The sequence below is a fragment of the Perissodus microlepis genome, chromosome 15 (assembly GCF_051167445.1).
Source record: "Perissodus microlepis isolate ML-2025 ecotype Zambia chromosome 15, ASM5116744v1, whole genome shotgun sequence".
In the NCBI taxonomy this organism is placed as follows: Eukaryota; Metazoa; Chordata; class Actinopteri; order Cichliformes; family Cichlidae; genus Perissodus; species Perissodus microlepis.
The window spans coordinates 24,264,444-24,282,834 of NC_140475.1; the positions used below are offsets into that span (position 1 = coordinate 24,264,444).

The 18,391-nt window shown below is 43.6% G+C and overlaps 1 protein-coding gene across 3 annotated transcripts; it reads right to left on the reverse strand.

Annotated features, from left to right (window-relative positions):
* Positions 1 to 6,113: 6,113 nt before the first annotated feature.
* Positions 6,114 to 18,178, reverse strand: LOC146372223 (heterogeneous nuclear ribonucleoprotein Q-like). 3 transcript variants are annotated; one of them, XM_084952939.1, is made up of 11 exons: positions 18,040 to 18,178; positions 17,278 to 17,437; positions 16,136 to 16,254; positions 15,802 to 16,023; positions 13,265 to 13,441; positions 12,743 to 12,878; positions 12,413 to 12,618; positions 11,420 to 11,569; positions 11,220 to 11,341; positions 10,589 to 11,127; positions 6,114 to 9,050 (listed from the first exon to the last, which is right to left on the reverse strand). In XM_084952939.1, the coding sequence occupies exons 1-11, from the start codon at positions 18,040 to 18,042 to the stop codon at positions 9,025 to 9,027; spliced, it is 1,860 nt and encodes a 619-aa protein (XP_084809065.1). In that variant the 5' UTR covers positions 18,043 to 18,178; the 3' UTR covers positions 6,114 to 9,024. The 3 variants fall into 3 exon arrangements, with proteins under 3 accessions (XP_084809065.1, XP_084809064.1, XP_084809063.1); XM_084952938.1 differs by having other exon boundaries at positions 6,114 to 9,053; XM_084952937.1 differs by having other exon boundaries at positions 6,114 to 11,127.
* Positions 18,179 to 18,391: the final 213 nt, after the last annotated feature.

Sequence of the window (18,391 nt, forward strand, 5' to 3'; positions counted from 1 at the left end):
AACAGTGAATATAAATGCTAAAACTGAAAATATTGCATAGTGTTACCCCCCTCCACCATTAACATATGGTTCAGCCCATAGCAGGACCAGCTTTTTCTTGTTTTCAGTAGCAAGCGATGCTTATGATTGTGCCAGAGCACATTCTGAACAACACCATGGGAATTTCGCTTTTTACACAGGTGGGTGGGTGTTACACTCTGGAAATGGAAGGAAGGTGAGTGTTATTAACCCTCTGTGGTCACGAACACGCTGCACCTCCAAATCACATGACTGATGTAAGCTGACATAGCAACAAGCTGCAGCCACGCTGAGTTTATATTTCAGCCCACATTGAAAATTCTGACTTCAAAGTTTTTAAATTTTAATTACAGGCCAGTAAATCCAGAGTTATGATAATATATATAAGCCATGCTTTGTTCTAAATACTGTCATCACGTTTGTGTGTGTGTGTTTTAAGCGTTTTGTAAGGACAGCGCGAAAACAGTAAAGAAAGAAAAAAGCCACCTCTTTCCTATCGGTGGAAAAATGTACCATGTCGACCAATTAAAAAACAGTCAACACGTGGGATTTGATAGTTTAGGAAGAGGGAAAAGTTTTAGGAGTGACGGTAACGGCAGCGAGACAGAGCGAGCAAGTGAGAGAGAGTTTTTAGATGTGGGAGATTTGTGACGTTTAGTGTGGCGTGTTTACTTAGTGTGTTGTGTTGTCTTGTGTAGTTGTTCTGTTGTGTAGTCGTTTTGTTTTGTGTGTCAGTGAGGGCACTAATGAATGTCACAAAGGCACATTTGCAATGTAAACACTGTCACTAAGTAGAAAACCAGCGGAGTGATACACCACCTGTTGTCAGGCCTGCAGGTTTATCCCTGTGCTGTTCTCCTCTGTCTTTTGGTGGACAAACTTTTTTTTTTTTTTACTGGCACACATCATTTGTGGGGCATCTTATTGCGACACCTAATTGTTCTCTCATTTTAGTTTTAGTAATATTTTTAAATGGTTGTAGAAAATGAAAAAAAACTGCAGGTGTATTGGCTGCATTTTTAGATAAATAGTTGTATATGTTTACAAAATGTACAATTTATATTTGCATTTCAAGTTATAAAAATTTACTGTTTTTTTTTTTTGTTTTTGTTTTTTTTACAGTAAAAAAATACTACTAGGATTTTAAGTTCTTTGTGTGATTTCAGATCAGTAATACTAATGCAGTATGTCAGTGAAAAAAACAACTAAATTCAGTTGAGCTGAAAAGAATGACACCAAACAAGGCAAGGGGAAAAAAATAAAATGAAACAATTTGAAGGTGAAATACAAACGTAAACTCAAAAGGAGTCAAAAGTGGCTGGTTGTATTTCAGACCTCAGTGGGTTAATCCAACAAATCATGAAAAATTAGGTTTAAATTTTTGTTCATGACAGTGCAGATTTCTGACATTTTGTGTAATTTAAGCTGTAACAATGTGATTGTTTTCTAACAAAAAACTGTGTGAAACTTAAGTTAGACTTGTGTTTGTAAATGAACCGCCCAATGTTGTGTAGCTTTCTGGATTTTATACTTGTTGGGCTACATATTTATTTATTATACAGGCTATACAGTACATAACATCAAAACTCACATGTTTTATGTAACTAAAGTGTGTAATTATGTGGGCTACAGACAATAATTAAGTTCTAGACTATATTTATATGAAAAACGTGTATACTTACTGCATTTGAATTATTCTAACCATATGTAACCACCTGCATATGTGTTTGAAAAAAAAAAGGCTTCGATTTTGCCACCCCATTTGATTTCTTTGCCACCCTCATGCCACCCTAAGAAAATTTCTCTAGATCCGCCCCTGATCTACAGAGGCATATACATGACATTAGACATAAATGCTGATGTTTGGTCACTTTCATTTTGCAGATGGACATCCTCACCAGGAGCAGCCAATCACACTCTAGACCAGGTGTCGGCAACCCTGGGCACGCCTGCCACAGCTGGCACGCGAAGGGTTAACTGATGGCACGACCATAGCTGGACAAAGGTGCTGATGGTGATTTTTTGTTTTTATGGGCCGATGATTTTTTATTTTTTTTTTAAATTTCTAACAGTATAAACAATGAAAGGTGGTGGACTGGCCGGATGCTGGTCGATGTGTAGAAATAACTCAGTTGTTTGGTGGTGGCTATGGCAGAGCTTCCACAGAAGCCAGCAGGTGGATGAGGAAAAGGGGAGACAGGAGAAGGAGAGACCCGAGGCGGCCGGCGGTCCGAGTGTCAGGTGAACTGAACTTCAGGTAAGAAGTTTTGACCTGCAGTCTATCTGGGTCTCCTCACTACAGGAGCTCACTCTGCAGGTGGGGGGAGAGATATAGGAGAGGGGGAGAATGAACTCAACCTGGGTGTCTATTGTCTTGTGTAGTTTGGGAGATGATTGGATGATGGGGTGGGTGCAGTTTTCTCTGGGGTGGAGTCGGGTGGGCTGCCCCGGACTCTGTGGGGCTGGGCAGTGCTGCTGCTGCGGGCCCCGGTCCGGATGGGCCTGGGCCCCCTTGCCCTGGTGGGTTCCAGAGCGTGGGGGTGCCTACTGGGGTCAGCGGGGGAGCTGGCCCCAGGGAGGGGCCGCTTGCCCCTCCCTTTCTTCCCTCCCCATCCTCAGCTGCCTCCCTATTCCCGCTCTACCACACCCACCCACACACGCAGGGCTTGGGGTGCAGGTATGTCACCAGGGTGCAGGGGAGGCACTCCCCCTCTGTCCCCTTCTGGCCGCCTGTGCCTCAATTTTATTCTGCAACCTAGACATCCACATTACTCACACTCTCACATAACACATACATATAGGGCCTTGGGGGTGGGCACGTTTTACAGCATCCAGAGGATGGTCGTTGTACTCCAACCCACCTCTGGCGCTGGTGCCCTACCCTCAATTTTAAATGCATTTAGACACTGAGGGTTTTCGGGAGGAGCCGTGCTGCTCTCTGAGAGGAAGCTAGTACCATGCTCTCCTGAGTTTTAAATGCACTTTAGAACAGCACACAACAACATTACATATGAGCGGGCGTAGGGAGGTTTGAGGTCTTCACTCACCCCGGTTCTGTTAGCCGTCAGGGCTGGGGGGCTGGGAGGAGGTGCTGGCCGTCAGACTGGGGTCTGGGATGCGGGGCCTCCCTGCTACTGCAGATAAGGAGGTGGTCCGCTTGCCTCCACCCCAGAGAGAAGGGTTACATCTCCTGGGTCTAGGTGCGGCTTGCCCCTCTGGGGGCGGGGGTACCTGGACCTGGGATATAGAGTATGTTTGGGGAGTGCGACTGTCTGTGCAGTGTCTATTTGTGTCTGTCTACACGTTGGGTGAGTGCCGAGTATTTGGTTGTGCATATGGGGGTGGGAATGCACGTCTGTGTCCGCGTGTGCCTGTTTGTCTGTGTCTATATGTCAGGTTGGGTCTTAGACTCAACCTCTCTGGGTACATCTCAGGCCCTCTAAAGTACGGAGGCCTATCTCCCCTCACCACACTCCCTGCCGGTGGCTGATGCCCTCAGACGTTGGTGTGTTGGTGGTCCTTGTCGTCTGGGGCTGGGCGCTCATACATGTACCGGCTCACTCCTGGTGGCCGATTGGCGGGGCCGGGCGCCTGTGGCCCGGCTGGGCTCCTTCCGGGGAGTGGGATACCCTCAGGCCTCTGGGCCTGAAGCTCGGTCCTCTCTGGCACAGCTGGCTGCCGGCAGAGCCTGCGGGCACGCCACTGCAACCCCCTCTGGCCTCTGCTCCGTAGCTGCGGGGTGACCTCTCGTTTGGGGCTCTACTCAGCTCTTCCCAGGAGGGTGGCACGGTTCCCCCCCCCTTTGGTGGTCCTCCTCGGGTCCTTGTACTCTGGGGCCTCTGGATATCTGGGGCCTGGATCTCCTCCATACCTGCTTCATACCCTGGTGGACGGGGCTATGGCTCCCCACACTCCCTAGCAGATCGTTACATGGAGAAACCTTTGGAATACAAGCATGCTGATCCACACAGGTGTGCACACGGGTGTTCACAGACGCGGACTACACCTTTCTTGGCTGCTGCCTCAAAGCACATTGTGCGCTGTCTATCTTGCGTGCTGCACAATATCGTTTATTATTTAGTATCTACTGTTATCTACTGCTAGCTAGTTTATTGTGATGGTGCTGTTTTTATTATGTTGCTCTTTGTTGTTTGCTTTCTCTTCTGTTTTTTTTCTCCATACAGGTGATCCAGGCGTTTTGTTTGTTTGTTTGTTTGTTTTTTCCTTTCTTCCCCCCCTTCTCACCGTCTTTTCTCCCCTTTGGTTTTTCTTTCTCTCCCTCTCTTTCTTTCATTCTTTCTCCCTGTCCTATCCCCCAGTCACGTCTGTCCCGTTTGTAGCAACCAAAAATAAAATAAATACATAATTATAATAAAGGTCAATCAAATGGACCAATATGGCAAGGCCATGATGATCCACTTGGTAAAATAAATCCGCTTGGCATCTTTCTTGGCCTTAAGACAACAATTCTGATGGCTAAAGATCCAAACGGGACACAAAAAAAAAAAAAAAAAAAAAAAAAAAAAGAAGTTTTGACCTGCAGTCTGTCTGGGTCAGATATAAACCAAGTTTAGGTGGAGATTATTTTCGTTGTGCTGACTTTTTAGTCAGTTACAACAACTCGTACTGCGTACTAGCTAGCATGACGGAGTTTCTATACAGCTGGGTGGGTGCTATGATGTTACTGATAATGAACTTTATTTCATTCATAAGGTTAGTTAGTAGAGTTGCCAACTGTCCCGTAAAAAACGGAATTGTCCCGCATTCAGAGAAAATATACTTAAACTAGAATGGAAAAAGACACAAAGCTGGAGTTTTTCTGCGTCTTTATGCTGCACAGCTGCCTCTTCTTCTCTCATTCTCTCCCCCTCCCTCTCCTGTTGCTACTTCAATCATGAAACTGATCAATGATCAGCTGATCAGCTTTTCTCTCTTGTTTGTTTATCGCCCACTTTGCACCAGAAGGAGGAAACCAGCGGATGTCGTGCTAAACAACAGCAGCACGTTTAAGCTTGATCAGCTGTTGTTAGAATTTATTTAATATTTAATTTCTAGTATCAGCTGATGTTTGCTGGAGCCACAGCTGTAAAAGCTGCTGGTCATGATATCAGTTTGGTTATCTGGTGAGAGGGAAACATGAAGATGAAACCAGGAGATGTCCTTACTGATATATACCAACAAGACTGTACATCACTGTCACAACAGTGTTTGTTTTCATTCAAAGGCTTTATGGCTTTAATACCTGGTGGGTCGGTCTCGTCAAAATGCTCAGGCCGATTTTTTTGTCCCAGTCCAGCTCTGGGCACGACACGCAGTGAAAAAATCTGAGAAGGTGCATTAAAAAATAAATGGTCGGGCCAGCGGTGCACATCGCAAATTAGCTCGCATAGAAACATTACTTGTGCCGCTTCTTAATGACGGTATCTTAGCTAACAACCCCAACTATCAGATTCAGGTTGTAATTGGCTAAAAATAAGTTTAACTGTCTTCAGAACATTGCAGAGGCATTATTGACAGTATTTTGCTCTACATGTCTGTGTGAGCAGATTTTCTCTCACATGAGTGTCCTCAGGTAGCCGTCTGAACGCTGGACACTCGTAGACCTGTGTCTCTGAGTGGGAGACCAGAGATCACATTAACATGTGTATCTCTGTATTAACAAACATGCCATATTGCCTCAGTTTATTTTTCTTATCATTGTTGTGAGGAGACCATAAATAGCATTTGCATTTTCTGTTGTACAGTTCATTTGCTGTTATGGATAAAAAGTCTTTTGTTTCAAAATAGCTGATAACTATTCGCTGATAGCTGTAAACATCTGTGAACAAATATAATTGTATAAAGTTGTTCTATATAGTGTGTAACTATTGATATAGAGCGTAAGTAAATTTATTGCGAATGCAATCATATGGCACATTGACTTCTGAGGAAATTTTAGATGGCATCATCAGAAAGGTTGCCGACCCCTGCTCTAGACTTTTCTTTTGAGCTTGGGTTGAGCTAAGGCGTTTAATAAATGTTAAACATCACTAATATATTTCTAGGCTCTCTGAAATGTGATTATGCACAAATTCAAAATAGAAGACAGAGCCGAGTTCAAAGTCCATGGCTTTATTAGAAAAATAGGTTTACGTCACCTCGCTGTACAGTATAAAACAATTCATCTGCAAACTGCAAACACACTCGTTAGCAAAAACAAACAAAAACACATTGTTGACCCATAAAATCAAGTCTGGTCTAACATGGAAACAAACACTAATGTGGCTCTATTTTTCCCCACAGAGGAGGTGGCGGCGGCAGAAGCACGGCCCTCAGAGATGGGACAAAGCTCAACATGAGACCGAGACTCTGGGCTCATGTCAAAGGTCACGACACAAGGCAGAGACACAAAAATGCACTGAAAGGAGCTTAAAGGAGAAATCCAACCTCACATCGTCCTTCCAAAGGCTACAATGCATTGACTCTGGAGCCGCCGATCTCCCAGAATTCCTCTACTTTAAAGGGACGTGTAACAGATCATCCTTTTCTTTCTACTAATCGATCAGAGTGATTGATCTCTCTGTGCGAGGTAGAACAAAGATGAAAGCATCATGGTGGGGGTAACACCACCAAAACCTAGCGACCAAACCATTTACCTCCAAACAAGTTTCTAAACAAAATAAATTATTCATTCATTATATTGTCATTATTAAAAATTCTGAAATTATTCAAAATGGTCAAACTGGTGCAACACTACAAAAACAGAGTTTATCGATGTCATAGAGGCATACATTTCAACTTTTATGCTCAGAGATCATTTCTCTCATGAGAGCAGATGCAACATAATTAAAATTTCAGCTCTAAAGGACGACAGATGTTTACGTGTTTAGAGACGTGTTTTTAAAAACACTGACTTATGGGTGTTTCTACAAAAGATGAAAAGGGGGGGAAAATGCATCACCCCTTTTACTAAATATTTTCCAAATATAGTGTTTTAACAGAAACATCAAGTGGAAAACGAGTTACGAGTATTCCTGCAGAACACATTTTAAAATGTTTTTAAACCATGGCCGACCCTGTAAGTAGCCTTGTTCGAGTGGCTTGACGACAAAACTGCAGTGGCCTTTTACAGCTGTCGGTAGGGCTGTTCGATATAACGATATATATCAGAAGACGATATAAAAACATCTATCGTTTCCTATTACGCTATCGTTTGTTTCGTAGTGTCCTAAAATAAAGTGTTTACAGCAATATTTTTTCATCGTTTTGATGGTCACGGTAGTGGCTATATTAATTTCTTAAAGTTCTCTCTTTCTCATATATAATATAACCACACTACTGACGGACAAGCGTCTGTTTTTACGCGTTGTTGTTAGCAACAACGACGGTAAAACCATGGCGTGGCTCCGCTGTCCGCTTGTTTGTTTTCCACGTAAACCTTTCAAAATAAACTGAATCACGTGAAAGAGTATGCAGAGAGTTTACGTATGAGAAGAAAAAAAGAGCCGTCAGGTGCTAAAAAATAAACCATAGACTCAAACTTTGAAAGAAAATGGTGGCCGTTACAACTTATGTCTAAAAATGTATAGTTTCATGCATCGGTTAAAACATTCGAATCCGGGTAAAGGACACCTAGCTGGAAAAACTTCATGCAAGTCGAGTTGGACGAGAGTCACAGAATTTGCAGAAAATATTACATTTTTGTGATTTATATCGTTGTCAGGACGATAAATGTCTTATATCGGGATATGAGATTTTTGTCATGTCACACAGCCCTAGCTGTCGGGGTCAAAAACAAAAAGGGCGTTTATCTGACACTGAGAGCATAAAAACGTTTTAAATTTTGTCCTCTGAGGAAATTCATTTTCTCCTTTTGATTCAAATAAAACCACAGATCAAAGTCTGCATTTCCCTTCAACGTTTAACGCTGAAAGAACAGACCGATGTTAAAATGTTTTACTCTCACTCTAACATGTCTGACTATATTTTTACTCTTTTTGACCAGTTTTAAATCGCAGGAGTATAAAACTAAGTGTTAAAACTACTTTCAGGCTCTTTGGTTGGTCATTTTCTTCTCAATTAAAACGAACCTTACACTCCCACCCTTCCAAATACTGAACAGCCAACGGTAAATTTCTCCTTTACACTCGCACCAGTGAGAAGTCATGAGTCAACACCACAGGTAAATTTCTCATAAGCACATACATACATGGCATGATAGTCTACAGAGGCATACATACAATGCAAAACATGTAACCCATTTTCTTCCAGACCCTCTTAGACATGGCAGGATGTCACATGACATCCTAAATCTGTAGTTAAGACAGCTGTCGGGTCAGGCTGTGGAAGACATGAAGAAGAGGAGGGCTGTGGTTTTCAGGCCTTACAAATAAAAGACAAGACAATCTGTCCGTTAACTTCATTGTCACTCAGTTCATGTACAAAGACAGCAAAAAAGGCATGTTCAGGCTCGCTCCCACAGGACCGGCCGGTGCCAGGTCTCAGCGAGAGCCTCAATTAAATCAAGTGCTCTGCTGCAAGGCCGGAGAGGCTCGAGCCCTGTCTCAGTTTCCTTAAGTAGATGATCCGAGGCGTTTCCGTGAAACCGAGGTAGCTCGTGAACCAGTTTTCCTGCGAGACCCAGGCGTCGGCACCTCACACGTCTCAGTCCAAAAACAACAAGTCCCACTGCACCACTCCAAGCCTCAATTTAAAAAAAGAAAGAAAAAAAAAAAAGTGCAAAGCCTTTTCCAGAGGGATGTCCATCGTGACCTCAGTACATCTCACATGGCTGCCTTAGGGTTGGAGGAGGTGGGGTTTACTCTTCTGATCATCTTCAAACATGGCAGTTCGAAGATGATCAAAAACAAAATGAAAAAAAAACCTTCCTCCTTTACATTAAAAATCAAAAATAAATAAAATAAAATAAAAGGCTGGACAACCATTGGACCATTGAGTCAGCTGACCTTACCATTTCATCCACCGAAGCCCGCAGCGTGCGTCGCCGTCAGTCCTCATAGCAACACATCAGGACCAGCCTCGCCCCCTTTTTCCTGCTAGTCAGGTAACAAAAGGAAGCAATTAGAGAACTGAAAACAGGATCGCATCACATCTACACACATTTACAGTTTCTGGAGCTCACACGCACAAGCTCAGACGTTAACATGCACATGGCAATGCCTTAAAGAGAAGACGGCGAGCAGAGTCAGCCGGGCCGGTTATTAAACGTAAAACCGAGGTGCAGTAGGTGAGACGCGGCTCAAGACAGACAGAGGGAGGGAGGAGGGGGAGGAAGGTAAAGGGGCAGGTGAGGGGGATAAGAGCAGCCATCATTATCGGTAAAAGCAAAAGGGGAGTAAAATAAAAACAAAACACCTAGAAGCAGGTCATGCACAAGAGCACAATTATCAGACCTCCAGAGTAAAACATGCAAGATTAGTATCTAGGCCTTCAACAGCTAAGTAGATCCTTCTGGGACAAGGAAAAGCTTCACTTTGAAACAAATCAAATTGTGCTTTTATGCCCCCCCTCCCAAAAAAAAAAAACCCAACCAAAGCTGATAACAAGGACTCTAAGAGACTTGTAGGGGGCGGGGCTTAACCCTGACGCTGCTGAGAGTGAATTTCGGACACCAATTTGTGAAACAATGTTCTTTGGACATGAGAGAAACTCATAAGGATGGAGTATGTCACTACACATACAGAGCACTTGAGAGATGCCGACTATCAGAAGGTGATTTGAATTTGATGGCATGCAAGGTGACACTGTAGCACGTGGCCAAACATTTGGCAAACCTTTGGTCCATTTTCTTCCACAAGGAGCCTTAAATTTGAAGGTAATTTGAAGAGAGAATTTGCCGAAACATGAATTTGCAACACAATTTGAAGTTTTGTACACGAGTGCGTGTATGTTTATTAAAGCAGACAAACAGCAAAGAATACAAGCCAAAATGTAAAGCCAAAAAAAAGAAAAACCATAGGACTACGATGGTCCTTTTTTTCTTCTTCTTCTTTTCAATAACAAGACACGCATTACTTTTTGACAATACAAATCGTATTCATTGGATTTAAATACATGTTTAGGAGACATATGCTTTGTTGCCGTTAGCTACTTAAAACATGGTAACCAGAATTTCTAAAAACAGACAAAGCTATAGCCAAATAGACAGCTCGAGCACATTTGCATCTAAAAATTTTTTCAAACTCCGTTATGGAAAATCTTTTAAACGCCCATCGTATTTTTTTTCTCTTTTCATCGTTTTAAAAAATAAAAAATAAAAACCCCAAAAGGAAGAGAGAAAACCAGTTCGCCAGAAACAGGTGGGAGTGTGACTAAGACGAGTCCAAGCGGATTATTAAAATATGTACAAAAAGGAGATCTTGCCAGATGTCACCAATTTTGAGGAAAACAAAAAGAAAAAAAATGCAGGCAACCGTATGGGATTGAGGGCCAATCAGATCAAGTCTCTAAATAAAAAGACAAAAACAAACACGGGTTTTGTTATCAAAGCACTACGGGGTTTACTTCCACTGCTGCCCAAAAGAATCCTGATAAAATTCCTGGTTGTCAGATTTGTAACCGGAATAGTTACCAGAATGATCACCACCTTGGAGCGGTTGCTGAGCAATGGGTTGAGAGCCCCAGTTCTGATTATTGGTCTGGCGACGCTTGGAATCTGGCTGGTTGTACCCATCAGCTTTGCGCTTTCCTCCTACATTTCCACCGCGGCCACCCCGTGCACCACGTACCCCTCCTCGCCCTCTCAGCTGCACGCCTCCTCTTGCGCCACGCCCGCCACGGCCTGGTCCCGGCCCGCCGCGCTGGGAGAAGTTTGCCCTCCCTCTGGGTGCCCCCGAGCCGCCACGTCCTCTGGCCGGGGAGGCTCCGCCCCGTGCGCCCCTGCTGCCGCCCCGCCCCCGGCTTGGGGCCTGGAAGTCATCGTACCCATAGTAGGGGTCATCGTAGCCACCGCGGTAGTTGTGATAGTCATAGCCGTAGTAATCGTAGTAGTCCTCGTAACCGTAGTAGTCAGGAGGGTAGGCGTAGCCGCCTCGGTTCCCTCCTCGACCCCGATTTCTGCTGGGAGGGGGCATGTGGGGAGGGGGAGGGTAGTAGTAATAGTCATCGTACCTGATGAGAGTAAGACGGCACGGGTTAGAAAGACAGCTCTGACAAAAACAAAGGTTTGATTGCTCAGAACGCTTCGAGAAGACATTTCTTACATTTGCGTTTTGGCCGCTTGCCTCTGGGCTTTGCGCTCCTTCCTTTTCTGATCGGGCGGCTTGGCGAACACTATCTCGATTGGCTCTCCCTCCAACTCCTTCCCGTTCATTTCCTCCAGTGCCTGGACACAGAATAAAAGACTGTTAACGTCTCTGCACCTCGTTTCTAATCCAGCGCTAACCATCAGGGTAACACATACCTTCACCGCACCGTCCCGCTCCTCAAAGTGAATGAAGGCGTAGTCTTTGAGCTTCTTCACTCGCTCCAGCTTTCCAAACTCACTGAAGGACGTCTCCAGGAGTTCCTCCGTGACGCCATTAGCGAGATTTCTCACAAATAAAACCTTCACCTGCAACAAAGTAAAGCTCAGATTTAATCAGCTCATCTCCTCCTGCGCATCTATCGAGGCAGTAAAATCACATATTTTGGAAAATTTGATTGATTTAAAGAAGACAAAGGGTCACAATATGAACAAACAGATTTATGTTCAACAACACGAATGTAGTTAAATGTTAATATTTTATTATTATTTTTATAACCTGCCTTAAAATTATACAGAGAAATGGCAAAGTTTTGTGATTTCAGTGGTATTGCCTGTTTAACGGCACTTTCTGCATCACTGAATTAAGAGGAAAAAAAGGGCAAGATTCAGTTTTTATGAACCCACCGTCACATTTAAAAATACAACAGTTCATTATAATGCTGATGTGTGTCATCTAGCTTGTTATCTCGTGTTTAAAAAAAAAAAAAAAAAAAAAAAAAAAAAGACAGCACAAAGGGCATAAGCACTGATGTTTTGCAGGGCCTCCTACTGGAATCAGCAGCAGAGACATGCTTTGCTTTGGAGAGTCAGCTACAAATGCAAGAATTTGACATCCGATCATCAAAAGGAGCCAAAGATTGAGATCTGATCTTAACATTTTCCTTCTTCATTAACAGCTTTAACTCTGGCTCTGCTGCCGTTTCAATAGAAACGAGTTCAGCATTAAAAATAGCTCAGAAGGGAAAAAAAATAACAACTTGTAATCTTTAAATCCCACAGCTTTAGGTTATTTTTAGTTACTGGTTATTTAATGGAGCTTTTAATTACTAATTGGACAAAAGCCTTTCAGACCTTAAAGTGAGAGGTGGCATTAAGTTCATGGGTGGTTGGCTTAAAGATTGAAAAACACTTCAGATTCCCAATGCTCACCTTGGCCATGACTTCTGGGTCGGGGTCTTCGATGGGGTCTGCCCACTCCACGGTCACGAGGTTGCCCCAAACTTTCACCTTGCCGCTCATTAGCCGGCGACGGGCCTGAGCGGCCGTTTTGTGGTCTTCATACTCTAAGAAGCAGAAGCCTCGGTTCTTCTTTTTGTCATCGGGCTGATGGTAGAGTATGACATCACTCAGGCCCTCTGGGTGAAGAAAGAAAACAAAAACATTGCCTGTGGTTCAATATTAAGAGTCTGGATGTTTCTGAGCAGAATAACGAGAACAGCAGGGCATTCTTAGAAAAACAAAACTGTCAGAAAGCATTACCTGTGACTTTGGAAAACTCTTCAACAATCTGCTCCTTTGTTTTACTCTTGGGAATTGAACCAACAAATAGCCGGTTGTTGGCAACGGATATGCACACCCCGATGTGCTTGCCAGGGCGAATCTCATGATTATTGCACTGCAAAAAATAAAGCCGATGAACTCTCATTAGATTCAAAACCTTTCCAGCACACAGGTTTTTGAGGTAAATTGACCGATTCTCATAGAGCAGAACAACACGCCTCATTCACGCAGCACTTTTCTCTGTGGTTTTCATGCGAAAGTGCTTTATATCTAATATTCACATAGATTCATGAGCAACCTGGGGTTAGCATCTTGCCCAAGAATATTTGGCATGCAGACTGGAGCAGGGATCGAACCACCAGCCCAACCCATTCCACTCAGAATATAACCCCCTTCACCTCCTGAGCTACAGCTTCCTCCGTTACAAAGTGACAGGTCTCCTGAACGCCGTCACTTTCTAGAAAAGCGACCTGCTCAGCCGCGTGCTCCTGACAAACTCACCAGCTTTACGGCCTCCTGGGCCCCCTCTTTACTGCAGAACGTGATGAAGGCATAGCCCCTGTTCAGGCTACTCAGCGGATCCATCATTAGCCGAAGGTCCCAGATCGGACCGGCCTTCTCAAACAGAGGAACCAGCTCGTCTTCGTACAGATCACGTGGAATCTTCCCAACAAAGATCTACAAGAGGACAAAAAAGAAAGAAGGATATTCTAAATATAAACACCCACAAGCAGCTGGTTTTATTGAATATTTATTAGTTAACCAGCTGAAAATGGTTTCATTTCAACAGTGCAGTTTATGTTAATTAGGAGTTACTCTTAAAGTTGCTTCAGTGAAGCGGTCTGAAAACACTTCATGTCTGTACAGCTTTTTCCTAGAAACGCTGCCCAACAGGAAAATCACATTTTAAGCCTTTTTAAACACGTGCATGTTAAAAATCTCAGTAAAGTTATATTGATATAAAATATGCACAGAAATATTTGCAGTCTTATGCATCCTTGCATTTTGACATTGGTAAACACTGAGACAGTGTCGGGTTAGCTTGTGCTGCACACTTTTTAAGAAGTTTAAAACTGGCTACGCTCAGTCTTGTGATAATGCCGAAACAAATATTACTGCACCATAACTCATGAAAAGCGAAGAAAAACCTCGTGTGAGATACATGAGAACATGTGAGGAGGTAAAGGTGACCACACTGTGTGGAGAACCCCACGTAAAAACAGCTGAAGGGAAAAACTAGGCAGATATAACTGAGCTGGACGGTAGGGCTGCTCAATTAATCGAATTTTAATCACGATTACGATCTGGGCTTTCAACGATCATTAAAAATGACTGAGCCGATTATTAGCCCCTCCCTCGTGCTTTACTCTCGCGCTGCTCCGTGTGGCAAATCGAGCGCACCTCTCTGCATTTCGAACACGTGTCACAACAATTAAGAGCAGCGGTCCCCAACCTTTTTTGCGCCACGGACCGGTTTATGCCCAACAATATTTTCATGGACCGGCCTTTAAGGTGTCATGGATAAATACAATAAAATAAAACTAGCACCGGTACCGAAAAAAGAAAATTTATTCATAACACACATGGAAAGACCAAGGAAAACCGAGTAAACGATAAAAACGATAACAAAATAACGCTGAAAACCCTGAAAACTATAAATTTCACACCTGAGCTTCAACTCTCGCGGCCCGGTACCAAACGACTCACGGACCGGTACCGGTCCGAGGCCCGGGGGTTGGGGACCGCTGATTAAGAGGACCCGAGGGAAGCTCGGAAAGCTAAGCATAAGTTATTTGGAGAAGAGAGTGACTGCTGTTAGTTGAAAAGAGGTGTAAAAAAAACTTCAGTGGTGTGGAAACATTATGGGTTCGCGGAGTCAGACGTGGATCAAGTAGACATAGTGTGTAAACTTTGCTACAGTGTCGTAGCTGCACCACAGAGCAACACTGCAAAGTTCACTAAACATAGATGTTTGCAATATAAAAAATAAATGAAAAATGTGAACATTTGCACTGTTATCAGTATTTGCACACTATTTTATATTATTTTTGACAATCTTTAGTCATTATTCAATACATTGTTATTGTTAAATAAATATCGTCAAATAATCGAGATCTCAATTTCAGTGGAAATAATCGTGATTATCATTTTTGCCATAATCGAGCAGCCCTACTGGACGGTCAGGGGGCTTCTGCATAAACGCCTCATCTGTTAAGATGAGTTAACCGGTGCTAGTATCGGACCACAGGAACTACAGAGAATGCTGAAACTGTTCATGCTATAGAAGAACTGACAGCCCAAACTTTGCTGGATTAAGTGGAGATTAGTAAAGAAATGCTCCTTGTTCTGCACCGTTACGCGACTGTATGACAGGCCGTGGATAAACTGAGCAGTGCATTCGTTCCCCCCGTCCACGTGAGGCCAACGACACGCCAACAATTCACATCAACATCTACGGATCCAAATCCCACATCACATTGCGAGACCTGTCACAGCGAAGTCAGCATATCTAAATACACCAAATATATACCCCAGTGCACAGCTAAAACTCAAAGTACATCTCGTTAGGTCCTCAGAGTTTTATTTATACATCTTTTTTCCTCAGCAGTAAGAAACTGAAGCCTCGCATAATTTTCACCTCGTTAAAAGAAACTCGTTCTGCTTCTTGTTCTTCCCAACACTTTTTATAAATCACTCAGTGTTGATGTATCAGTTTTAAAACCTCTGTGAATAAAATTTCAGACCAAATATTGTCAAAATGATTGGTGGTGGTTTATAAAATCTTAAGTATAAGTAATCATTTACTTTAGCTATGTTTATGTCTGTTCAGCAGAGCAGTAATTCCTGCTTCACAGGATCTGATGAAGTGAATCTTGACGCCACTCTGATCGCTGATGTCTGTGCCTGCCTTTTATTTACAGCTTCCTGATTTCAAAACAACCAAATTCTCCAATGACATGACATGAAAATGTAACACCTAGAGCAACATCTCAGGAAATAATACAAGACCCTATTTTCTATGAATTGACGAGGAGTACCTCTGTGCCGACAGGGGGCTGAGAACCCGAGTACACGGACTCTGGCGGGGGTCCGCCGTATTTCCTCTGGCCGGTTGTAACATCGAGTGTGTAGCTGGTTCTCTCGAGGAGTTCTTTGATTTTAGCCTCATCTGGTCCTTTGATGGAGTCTGAAACTTTAGTCCCTTGTTTCTCTCTCTGTCTGTAAGTCTTCATCACCCCACAGAGAAAGGCACTTTTATTCTGGGGAATAAGAAACAGCAGAAAATTAGAAACCTGGACATTTAGCTTCCGTTAGGGGGTAAAAATAAACAGCAGAGCGTTCCCTTCATGTCTCGCATGATTTAAAACTCACCTGCACGTGTGACAGGTCGCTCTCTTTGAACTGCACCAACACTTGCAGGGCTCCATCTTCGTTGAATTCTTTCAAAGCCTCAATAGCTCTTTCATCGAGGTCACCGTGTGCTACCAGGCCTGATGGACACAAAACACACCTCAAAATAACTGGCAAACGCACATGACCCCACCAGAAACACCTCCATACGACATTAGAAACCTGATCAACTTCATCAATACTCAGCACAGGTGAGAAGGTTCACAGAGGCAGTGGGACTCATGCAGTTGTGCAACAGAGGATTGAGGATCATCAATGTGATCCAAAAGGAAGCAAAGTAAAACAGCTGAAGGTATGAAGCAGTTTCATTATTATGGACATAAAAGTTTTCCTGTCATACTGCCAGGTTTCAGGAGGCTGAAGAAGCCCCGAGGTCTCCTTTCAGTGTTTGTCACCATCTGCTGGAGGTTCAGACAGTCCTGCCGACCTGCTGCGGACACACAGCTGCTCTTTTGTTCCTGCCAGTTGGCCTCCATCTACCTTCACTCAGGCCTTTGTAGTAACAGGAGTTCTTTCATTTGATCTGATTTCTATACTTCAGTGTGACAATGATCAATCTGATGCTCCCTCAGCCATCTGTCAGCAGCTGATACAACTGGTTTAACTACTTTGAATCAGCTCCCTGTTCACTGTTGTTCAGTTAGGGTGTTGCTTAATTCACTGTCATTGTTTTATTTTTATTACTGGTTAACAAAATAACCAGTAAAGACACTAAAAAGAGTTAAAATTGCTCTGAATTACAAATTTCACTAACTTGTGCTGACATTCCTTCAGGAGCAGGAAGGTTTTAGTGGTAATTAAACACTAATAAACATACCTGAACAACAAAGGAGAACGTGGCAGAGGATTTCATGAAGAGTTCATGACAAATATTTTAACTCAGTCAAACTCAACTTTGGTTCATGGGCCACCCCATGTCATCTCAAGCAGGCTAGACCAGCACACCACTCCTGTGTTTGTAATGTTTGCATCACCTCTCCAGGTACTGTACTACATTTCATTCACAAATTTCAGATACTACTGACTTTCACACTGTGTGCTGGAGGGTGGATTTATCTGTGCACACACTGTGAGCTGAAAACGGAGGCAGGGCGTTCTCTTACCTGCTACATAAAGTTCATCCAGCTTCTCAGCGACATTCTGAGGTAAACCTGCCTCCAGTAAAGCCTGGAAGTGTTCCGAGTGGGTCACCTCGGCTGTAGTGTCCATCGGCTCCTCCGTCCCGTTCCCGTTAACGTGATCTGTGGCCATGTCTTCAGACATCTGCGCAGAGAAGTGAGCAAACATTTACCACCAGCAGCAACGCACTCGCCGGACTAAAGTGGGACAATAACATCAAGCGTGCAGTTTGGCGCCATCGTCCACTTGGTTTACAGGCAAGTCCTGCGGACGCTGCGAAACTAACACCACGTGTTAGACGCCAGCAGAAAAACAAACTTGCCCAAACAGCACACAAACAAGCAGCTAAGCAGTGAGCAGAAAAGGCGGCATCCATGTAGTCACCACGCGTCTGTGAGCTAACATCTGTGGCTCGTACAGATCACAGGCCTCACCGAGCGCGGTACGCATGGAAGTGCAAAATGCACGAGATTAGCATTAATTAAACAAGGTCCAAATGTCAAGCACGTGCAATTTGTGGTGGTTCCGTGTGTTTGGCCCATTACTCATAACGTAGAGCACATTTATTTTCCCAATAGTAAATGCAAACAGGCCCGTTTTTTTTCCAAAATGCCGGCTAGCCATGAAAACGAGCTGCTATGCTAACAGCAGCCGGTCGTGCAACGCATCGAACATTAGCGTGCAGAAAGCTGCAGGTTAATAGCCGAATTTAACATCCCCTCTCGTTGCCTCGAGAGCGTACGTACCATGCGAATCTGAATTTGGGTGCACGATGCAGCTCCGCCGTGATTTAGGTAGTCCGAATGAGGGGAAATTTTCACGCCGGGGCTCTCAGGCTGGCTTCTTTACTCCAGGTGAAACAAAATGGCGGCTACGTAACGTCGCAAACTCCGCTTCTCCACCCCACCCCCCTGCGTGTACGGGGCTTCTGAAACTGCTTTTCACGGGCTACTTTGGGGCTTCGAACAGTGGCGTTGAACCAGTGATTCTTTTTTTATTTTATTTTATTTTATTTTATTTTATTTTATTTTACAACAAAGAGATGTCTGTATTTTATTTTAAATATACTGCTTGTTTAAATGTATATTCTATACAATG

Bases quoted from the DNA above. Each gene is read 5' to 3' on its own strand.
- LOC146372223 (XM_084952937.1), bottom strand. The intron at 16,255-17,277 runs GTAAGAGAACGC...TGTGTCCATCAG, and splicing joins GGATGAACTTTATGTAGCAG to GCCTGGTAGCACACGGTGAC. The intron at 11,128-11,219 runs GTAAGAAATGTC...TACTCTCATCAG, and splicing joins CAAGCGGCCAAAACGCAAAT to GTACGATGACTATTACTACT.